The 10,366-nt window shown below is 45.0% G+C and overlaps 1 protein-coding gene across 1 annotated transcript; it reads right to left on the bottom strand.

Moving 5' to 3' along the window:
* Positions 1-1,163: 1,163 nt before the first annotated feature.
* On the bottom strand, positions 1,164-5,464 carry LOC119274746 (protein IWS1 homolog 1-like). The gene is made up of 11 exons (XM_037555472.1): positions 5,338-5,464; positions 4,692-5,259; positions 3,980-4,099; positions 3,030-3,250; positions 2,784-2,913; positions 2,605-2,667; positions 2,434-2,511; positions 2,255-2,346; positions 2,058-2,120; positions 1,803-1,953; positions 1,164-1,690 (listed from the first exon to the last, which is right to left on the bottom strand). Exons 1-11 carry the CDS (start codon positions 5,343-5,345, stop codon positions 1,592-1,594), a joined length of 1,593 nt encoding a protein of 530 aa, XP_037411369.1. The 5' UTR covers positions 5,346-5,464; the 3' UTR covers positions 1,164-1,591.
* Between the last annotated feature and the right edge of the window lie 4,902 nt (positions 5,465-10,366).

The raw sequence follows: 10,366 nt of genomic DNA, 5'->3' as shown, positions 1-10,366 counted from the left end.
TCCGTTGCATCGCCAGGATGGGTCTGACGGCTGACTTATGCCCATCCAACAACTCGAGGCTGGTGCAGTGGTGGTCAGAAGGTAGAAAGCGAATACAGAAGCAATCCCGGAAAGGCTTTGACACTTTCGTGATGCTAATATGTTGGACGTTATGGAAGCAAAGGACCGCGAGTGTTTTTGGCACCGGATTGATCAAGAACGAATGGGATACGGTGGACCTGATCTTCGATGATCTCAGGACTTGGGCAAGAGCAGGAGCGTTTGGAGGACGTATAGATATAGAGTAGTCGAGTAGCATTAGGGAGTGGCGTGGAGGGTTGGTTAGGGTCGACTTGTGACCTCTAACTAGCACACGTGTAATCTCTTGTACATATTTTTCTCCCTTCTATAAAGCTAAGGTACGCCTTTGGCGTACCCTCGAAAAAAATATCATTGACTGGATCTGGTTCTAATGGATTTTTTTTTTTGCGAATATGGTTCTAATGGATGTTGTTTGTCAACATCAAGATCTTTTTTCTTGTTTCAATACTGTAGTTTCAAACTTTTAATCATTGTAACAAGTGTAGTAAATCTTCACAAATTTGTACTACTAGGAGTAATAACTTTACGTAGCTGCATCTAAAAAATTTGCAGTAACCACAGACGTGAAAGTGTCTTTCTAATCCTATGCTCAGTAAAATAAAAAATAGAAACAAAATTCTGATTTGTTTTTTACAACAAATATTGTTTAGTTTTCTGGCTGCATGCAATTTTTCGCGATGAATTCACATTCATGGAGGTCCAGAAAAATAACAAAAATAAGCAATTTAAATGTTTTCAAAAATCACCACTTTAAATGTTTTTTATCTTTTTTTGCTATTTTTAAAGTTTACTGTTCATAATAATGTATTTGAGCTCAAGAGCAGAAACTCCACGTCGTAGCCGCAACCGCCATCCTTTAAGTTGGAGACCTCATCTACTTTCGGTTTGTTAATTGTGATCAACCCTTGCTATACAAGTAGTCTTTTTTGCTAGTAACAAACTTTATGTTCAACTTTCTTGTGTACATTCCTTACTAATAACTGTAGTTATAATCTTCAGTCAGTACAGTTTGTACAACACAACATTTCCTAGTTGCATGAAAATCCTGCCCAAGTTTTACTGTCTATGAGTACATCATTCCAGCACAGTAAATCTGTTTATTGCGCCATCTTTTGATTATAATGCATCAGGCCCTGGATACAGGTAGAGATGTATGAAAAGACAGCCAAAACACTCCAACTTAAACTTACAGCCCAATCAGGTGCCCTTCTCAAACATGACAAACATTTGTACAGTAAAGGCACCATGCTGTAATCGTCCACAATAACGGTATTATATATGAGCATCTGATAAAAAAACCAAATCACCAAGTTTTCGGAAGCTCGCCCAATGTACCCTGCTAGGCTTTGGACAGTTTTGGAACAAGTACTATATTAGCCAAGCAATTTCGTTTCCACCGATCTTGTTGCCCTCCGATGGCGATGGTGGAAGAGTGCTTGATACTGCTTCAGCAGCACGCTGCTGAGCGCACACCATCATATGCATCGCAAGGCTGTCGGGGGTGTCTAGCTTACAAGTACTTGACCATCCCACGGCCTTCAACACTAAGCTTTGAAGCCTGGAGGTTTTTCTTCTTCGGCGCTTTCAGCTGCTGCAGTTTCTTGTTCATCTGCATGCACAACATGAAGGATTAGTGATCTAACTTCCACAGCATGACGTACCACATGCCAGCTAAAAAATATGCTAGAAAAAAAAAATCAGTCTAGAGGTGGGGGCAGAACCTTCAGCCGGCGCTGGTCTTGAACTTGTTGCTTAGCACGAGCCCGTATCTGCTCGGGGTCAATTTTGGACTGTGGACGGATGACAAAGTCCAAAGGTGATGCTTCTGGCCTAGAAGCATGCTGCCTAGAACCACTTTGCCCGGACTTGCGCCTGCATTCAGAGCACAGAAAAAATTAACTGAGGAAAGGGGAATAGTATGCGTACCTGCACCAGATGTCAAATGTAACTCAAATACGATGTGTGAGTAGACTTACTGAGAGAAGTCAGCATCAAGATCATCGTCTCTGGATTCCATTCCAGAACTACTTGATGAAGGCCTAAATCGAGAGAAAACATAACAAATAAGAATACAGAATAAGGACAGCTAGCTCAAATTAGAATGTTGTCATTTGGATGATATGCCATCTAATAGATCATCAGTCATTCAGTCAATGAAAAGTGCAGTACTAACTTCTTCATCTGAGGCCTCCTGTAAGGAGCTCTTTCACCATCATATGCCCTCATATCCTCAAATCTTGTGCTCTTTTGGAATATTGGTCGACTCTGTATTTGTTCATTCACAGTTAGTCATACATAAGACTATGAACCTTCAGCACCAAATAGAAATGATTAGGAAGAACAAGAAATTACCCATTTATCAACCAGTTCCTTGGCTAATTTTCTGTTGGAAGTAGTCTCCTCGTCAGATTTTGACAAAAACATAATAACCTAGACATCGATAATGGGATATAGTCAGCAGTTAAGCACACCCCCAATAATCTGAACAAAACTTTCCAGAATGCAATCCTTAAGAAGACATACCTTTCCCAAGCCACTTTTCTTGAGCTGCTCTCTTCTGTCGAATTGCTCAAGATCAATTGGGAACTGTGTAAACAGAAACAAATCTTAAATGAGAAAGTAGGTCCCGAAGTATAACAGTGCTCTTATGCTGTAACTAATGTGGTTCCATGTCTCAGAAGGGAAAAAAAGTTTTTGCCTACATCAGATAGTAACTTCAGTACAGCAGATCGAATATTCATATTGGGCATGCTCCCATCAGGTAGAGGCTCAAGCCAGTTCTTCAGAAGAGTGAGTATTCCATGATCAAGGAATTCCTGCTGGAGATTCTTCCTGTGAATAGTCATATACAAATGATAAGAATTAGAACTAGTTACAATAGATAGCAACCAGATTAGCACCAGAGAGAAAGTTCTGATGCTACGAATGACTACATCTGAATAGCTTACTTTGAGAGAACTTCTATGAGGAGCGGAAGCTTCATGAGTTTGTTAATGGCTGGTTTATGTTGCCTATTTAGGTTGGCATCTTCTTCAGAGGCTACTTCAAACTCAGCAATGAACTGTTCAACTATAAGACCAATATCTGCACGTGGTCGGTCATTCTTCTTCTTTTTCTTACCACCCTTAAAGAGCCGCTCAATTTCGTCGTCCTCTTCAGCTTCCTCTGCCTGTAATGAAAAGAACAAATTCACATCGTGCTTACGCAAACAAGAAACAAACAGGATCAACAAAATGTTCTGTAATAAATCCCAAGAAATGTAAAAGCATGTAATTTTAATTGGAAACTGCTAAAATACGACAGGGTGTCAAAGCTCAGTCAAAAAGGCCCCTTTACCCCGTAAAACTACTATCTATTCCCCAGGGTTATCTGATTACATGACAGGTATATACTAGCATCATTCTTCTAGTTGAATACCAGCACCCATTAAGACAATCATAGCACATGACATATGTGTATTTCGTTATTCACCCAGGTAGTCCATAACCTGGCCGGCTTGGAAGTCACCATGATAACCATTGATATGAAATAAAACACCCTAGCCAAAGCCCATGTAAACCATTGATCTGATGTAGGGGCAAAATACACAATGAACACCTTAATCGGTTACCTTGCGTGAATCATAGGGCATGACATATTTATATATAGTTATTCACTGAGAGAGTCCATAACCTTGCCGGCTTGGAAATCATCATACTAAACCATTGATATATATGAAACAAAAAGTTTAGCCAAAGCCCATATAAACCATTGGACTGATGTAGGGTCAAAATACAATGATCACCTCAATCAGTTACCTTCAGCTAAAGAAACCTTTGATTTGACCATTACGATAGTTTGTCTAAACACTGAAACTAAAAGAATTACCAATGGCATATGAGCAGTTAAGTATGAACACCTGTGCAAAACGTCGAGGAGAGTGGCCATCATTATCATTGTCATAACGGTCAGCTGGGTCAACCCCAGTATCATCGATGAAATTATCATCATCTAAGGTTCTAACACCTTCTTCGTCATCCTGTTCCATGAGAAAAAAATGTTAGCACAGCCAGTTAATTTGTCCAAAGCTATGATGCTATCGTGGAGCAGAAACAAACTCAATTATCGTAAGACCTTAGGAAAAAAACAAAATTTAAAAATATGGTATTATGCACATGGAATTCAGTTGAACAGTGGTTCCAATTAGTATCATCAGAACAAGAGGCTGGCGACTGCTTATCATCAGAACAACGGATCAAGGAGAACAATTCAATAGCCTGAGCAGAAACCAAAAGCTATCCCAGTTATCTCTAACAGAGCTTTACTTGCAAAATTAAGACAGCAGAATCTTGATGGACCCAGAACAAATGCATTGCCTAAGGCCTAAGCACAACTGGTTCAATAATAAGCACACACATTTAATAAACATACAAATAACATCAACTTAACCACAGTTTAACCAATAGAATTGCCGCTTCAATCTGGACTATCCTAGAACCCGTTGTAACCAAGCTCATGAGCTGCTAAAACCGACACAATGTGCAAGTCTTTACTACAACATACAAGCGCCTACAACTGATAAAGAGTAATGGACAACAGACTGAAAGAAGATTGGAAGCAATGGTCCTCACCTCTGAGCCATCCCCGGCGATGGTATTCCAGAGCTCCTGGATCTCCTTCTCCCCCTCTTCATCCTGATCCTCACCCCTGTCCCCACCCCCACGTCCGCCGCCGCCGGAGCCCTTGCCGCCGGAAGACGAGCCCCTCTTCTCCCTCACCATGCCCACGTCCTCCTTCCTCCTCTTCTTCTCATGCTTGTCCTTGCCGCCCCCCCTCGCGAGGTCCCTGAGGCTCGAGGACCCCTTCCTCTTCCTGTCGGCGTCCGGGTCCCCGCCCACGTCGTCGTCGGCCAGCCCCGCGGCCGCGTCCTCGCCCCAGTCCTCCAGGTCGTCGGCGGGCATGCCCCCGCCGTCGCCCTTCCCGCCCCCGCCCTTCTTGAGGAGGCGCTTCCGGGGCCTGGAGGAGGACCCGTCGTCGCCGCCGCCGCCGTGCACGGGGGTCGGGGAGCGGTCGCGGTTCCAGTCGGCGCCATCGTCGTCGAGGTCGTCCTCGAGGCCGTCGTAGGGCTGCGCCCCGCGCTCGGGCGAGGGGGAGCGGGCGTCCGGGTCCATGAGCTGCTCGCCGTCCTCGTCGTAGAAGCTGCGGCGAGGGATCGGGGGGTCAGCGCCGGGCGCGGTAGAGGGGGGAGGGGGCGGGGGAGGGGGGAAGGGAACTTACTCGTCCATGGCGTCGGCGGCGAGATGCGGATCCGAACCCTAGCCTCGGTGTGAGTGCGTGACAGAGATAGATGAGAGAGGAGGGGCTGGAGACGAAGAAGGATCGGGGAAAGAGGAAGACAATACTGGGCCGGCCTTTCGGCTTTGGCTTAGCTTTTTTTTTCTTTGAGTGTCGGGCTTTGGGGGGAGTCCTGAGGACGTGTTTGGCAGGTGGCATTAGGCCCAACCAGGCCCACGCGTGAAGAATACGGTTTGTTTGGTTGTCCGCGTACACGGTTTGGCCTGCACCGCACGAACATTAAAGCACCTCCCGCCGATTCGGGCGCCCCTATATAGCCTCCTTTAAACCCGGGCAAACGTCGGGTCGGGCCAGGTTTCGGGCCGGGCTTGTAAAAGCCCGACCTTCATTTCTCAAGCCCGAGCCTGACCCGAAGCCCGAAATACTCCCTAATTTCAAGCCCGAGCCCGGCCCGAAATCAAGCCCGAATCCCGAAAGTCCGGCCCGAATGCTGTTTTTTAGTACGTGTACGTGCAAGCCCGGCCCGAAGCCCGAAAGCCCGGCCCGAAAAATAGAAAAAGAGAAGCCCGAGCACGGCCCGAACTACCTTTCGGGCTGCAAAACAAAGCACGAGCCCGGCCCGAGTGTCAAGCCCGGCCCGGCCTGTCGTGGTTCTAAGTCTGACAGTAGAATGGGGGGTAGGTATGGAGAGGCAAGATCCTAGCTATGAAGTAGTTGTATACGCAAGGGATTTACGAGTTCAGGCCCTTCTCGGAGAAGTAACAGCCCTACGTCTCGGAGCCCGGAGGCGGTCGACTGGATTATGTGCGTATGAGTTACAGGGGTGCGAACCCTTTACACTGAGGAGGGGGGGTGGCTTATATAGAGTTCGCCAGACCCCTCCGGCCCTCAGTTATGCAGGGTTTAAAGTACATAAAGATGGGCGTTACTGGTAACGCCTTACATAAAGTGTCATCATGACTATAAAGACTACTTAATTATAGACCGTTTGGATGCAGAGTGGCTCTTGATCTCCTGGTGGTCGAGTGAGTCTTCATAGTCGATGAAGGAAATATGCCCTAGAGGCAATAATAAAGTTATTATTTATTTCCTTATATCATGATAAATGTTTATTATTCATGCTAGAATTGTATTAACCGGAAACATAATACATGTGTGAATACATAGACAAACATAGTGTCACTAGTATGCCTCTACTTGACTAGCTCGTTGAATCAAAGATGGTTAAGTTTCCTAGCCATAGACATGAGTTGTCATTTGATTAACGGGATCACATCATTAGGAGAATGATGTGATTGACTTGACCCATTCCGTTAGCTTAGCACTTGAGCGTTAAGTATGTTGCTATTGCTTTCTTCATGACTTATACATGTTTCTGTAACTATGAGATTATGCAACTCCCGTTTACCGGAGGAACACTTTGGGTGCTACCAAATGTCACAGCATAACTGGGTGATTATAAAGGAGTACTACAGGTGTCTCCAAAGGTACATGTTGGGTTGGCGTATTTCGAGATTATGTTTTGTCACTCCGATTGTCGGAGAGGTATCTCTGGGCCCTCTCGGTAATGCACATCACTATAAGCCTTGCAAGCATTGCAACTAATGAGTTAGTTGTGAGATGATGTATTACGTAACGAGTAAAGAGACTTGTCGGTAACGAGATTGAACTAGGTATTGGATACCGACGATCGAATCTCGGGCAAGTAACATACCGATGACAAAGGGAACAACGTATGTTGTTATGCGGTTTGACCGATAAAGATCTTCGTAGAATATGTAGGAGCCAATATGGGCATCCAGGTTCCGCTATTGGTTATTGACCAAGAATAGTTCTAGGTCATGTCTACATAGTTCTCGAACCCGTAGGGTCCGCACGCTTAAGGTTTCGATGACAGTTATATTATGAGTTTATGAGTTTTGATGTACCGAAGGAGTTCGGAGTCCCGGATGAGATCGGGGACATGACGAGGAGTCTCGAAATGGTCGAGACGTAAAGATCGATATATTGGATGACTATATTCGGAGTTCGGAAAGGTTCCGAGTGATTCGGGTATTTTTTAGAGTACCGGAGAGTTACGGGAATTCGCCGGGGAGTATATGGGCCTTATTGGGCTTTAGGGGAAAGAGAAAGGAGAGGTTGGGCGCCACCCCAAGGCCTAGTCCGAATTGGACTAGAGGGAGGGGCTGCGCCCCCTCCTTCCTTCTCTTCTCTTCCCCCTTTCCTTGACTCCTACTCCTACTACTTGGAAGGGGGGGGGGGAATCCTACTCCCAGGTGGGAGTAGGACTCCTCCTTGGTGCGCCTCCTCCTAGGCTGGCCACCCCCTCCCTTGCTCCTTTATATACGGGGCAGGGGGGCACCCCAGAACACACAAGTTGATCTACGGATCGTTCCTTAGCCGTGTGCGGTGCCCCCCTCCACCATATTCCACCTCGGTCATATCGTCGCGGAGTTTAGGCGAAGCCCTGCGCTGGTAGAACATCATCATCGTCACCACGCCGTCGTGCTGACGGAACTCATCCCCGAAGCTTTGCTGGATCGGAGCCCGGGGATCGTCATCGAGCTGAACGTGTGCTGAACTCGGAGGTGTCGTACATTCGGTACTTGGATCGGTCGGATCGTGAAGACGTACGACTACATCAACCGCGTTGTCATAACGCTTCCGCTAATGGTCTACAAGGGTATGTGGACATACACTCTTCCCTCTCGTTGCTATGCCATCACCATGATCTTGCGTGTGCATAGGAATTTTTTTGAAATTACTACGTTCCCCAACAGTGGCATCCGAGCCTAGGTTTTATGCGTTGATGTTATATGCACGAGTAGAACACAAGTGAGTTGTGGGCGATACAAGTCATACTGCTTACCAGCATGTCATACTTTGGTTCGGCGGTATTGTTGGATGAAGCGGCCCAGACCGACATTACGCGTACGCTTACGCGAGACTGGTTTTACCGCCGTGCTTTGCACACAGGTGACTAGCGGGTGTCTGTTTCTCCAACTTTAGTTGAACCGAGTGTGGCTACGCCCGGTCCTTGCGAAGGTTAAAACAGCACCAACTTGACGAACTATCGTTGTGGTTTTTGATGTGTAGGTAAGAACGGTTCTTGCTCAGCCCGTAGCAGCCACGTAAAACTTGCAACAACAAAGTAGAGGACGTCTAACTTGTTTTTGCAGGGCATGTTGTGATGTGATATGGTCAAGACGTGATGAGATATAAGTTGTTGTATGAGATGATCATGTTTTGTTGAAGTTATCGGCAACTGGCAGAAGCTCTATGATTGTCTCTTTGTTGCATAAGATGCAAGTGCCAAATGATTGCTTTACTTTATCGCTATGCGATAGCAATAGTTGCAAGAGCAATAGTTTGCGAGACGACCATGTGACGACACATTGATATAGATCAAGATGATGAAGATCATGGTGTCGTGATGGTGACGATAGAGATCATGACAGTACTTTGGAGATCGAGATCAAAGGCGCAAGATGATCATGGCCATATCATGTCACATATTTTGATTGCATATGATGTTTATCTGTTATACATCTTATTCTGTTTTGTTTGACGGTAGCATTATAAGATGATCTCTCACTAATTATCAAGAAGTGTTCTCCCTGAGTATGCACCGTTGCGAAAGTTCTTCGTGCTGAGACACCACGTGATGATCGGGTGTGATAGGCTCTACGTTCAAATACAACGGGTGCAAAACAGTTGCACACGCGGAATACTCGGGTTAAACTTGACGAGCCTAGCATATACAGATATGGCCTCGGAACACGGAGACCGAAAGGTCGAGCGTGAATCATATGGTAGATATGATCAACATAGTGATGTTCACCATTGAAAACTACTCCATCTCACGTGATGATCAGACATGGTTTAGTTGATTTGGATCACGTGATCACTTAGAGGATTAGAGGGATGTCTATCTAAGTGGGAGTTCTTAAGTAATATGATTAATTGAACTTAAATTTATCATGAACTTAGTCCTGGTAGTATTTTGCAAATTATGTTATAGATCAATAGCTCGCGTTGTTGCTTTCATATGTTTATTTTGATATGTTCCTAGAGAAAATTGTGTTGAAAAATGTTAGTAGCAATGATGCGGATTCGATCCGTGATCTGAGGTTTATCCTCATTGCTGCACAGAAGAATTATGTCCTTAATGCACCGCTAGGTGACAGACCTATTGCAGGAGCAGATGCAGATGTTATGAACGTCTGGCTAGCTCAATATGATGACTACTTGATAGTTTAGTGCACCATGCTTAATGGCTTAGAATCGGGACTTCAAAGACGTTTTGAACGTCATGGACCATATAAGATGTGCCAGGTATTGAAGTTAATATTTCAAGCAAATACCCGAGTTGAGAGATATGAAGTCTCCAACAAGTTCTATAGCTAAAAGATGGAGGATAATCGCTCAACTAGTGAGCAAGTGCTTAGATTGTCTGAGTACTACAATCGCTTGAATCAAGTGGGAGTTAATCTTCCAGATAAGATAGTGATTGGCAGAGTTCTCTAGTCACCATCACCAAGTTAGTGGAACTTCGTGATGAACTATAATGCAAGGGATGAAGAAAACGATTCCCAAGCTCTTCGTGATGTTGAAATCGACGAAGGTAGAAATCAAGAAAGAGCACCAAGTGTTGATGATTGACAAGACCACTAGTTTCAAGAAAAGGGCAAAGGGAAGAAGGGGAACTTCAAGAAGAACGGCAAGCGAGTTGCTGCTCAAGTGAAGAAACCCAACTCTGGTCCTAAGCCTGAGACTAAGTGCTTCTACTACAAAAGGATTGGTCACTGGAAGCGGAACTACCCCAAGTGATTGGCGGATAAGAAGGATGGCAAAGTGAACATAAGTATATTTGATATACATGTTATTGATGTGTACTTTACTAGTGTTTATAGCAACCCCTCAGTATTTGGTACTAGTTCAGTTGCTAAGATTAGTAACTCGAAACGGGAGTTGCAGAATAAACAGAGACTAGTTAAGGGTGAAGTGACGA

This window comes from Triticum dicoccoides, chromosome 3B, assembly GCF_002162155.2.
Source record: "Triticum dicoccoides isolate Atlit2015 ecotype Zavitan chromosome 3B, WEW_v2.0, whole genome shotgun sequence".
Classification (NCBI taxonomy): Eukaryota; Viridiplantae; Streptophyta; class Magnoliopsida; order Poales; family Poaceae; genus Triticum; species Triticum dicoccoides.
This window is presented reverse-complemented; position numbering and strand designations above follow the sequence as displayed.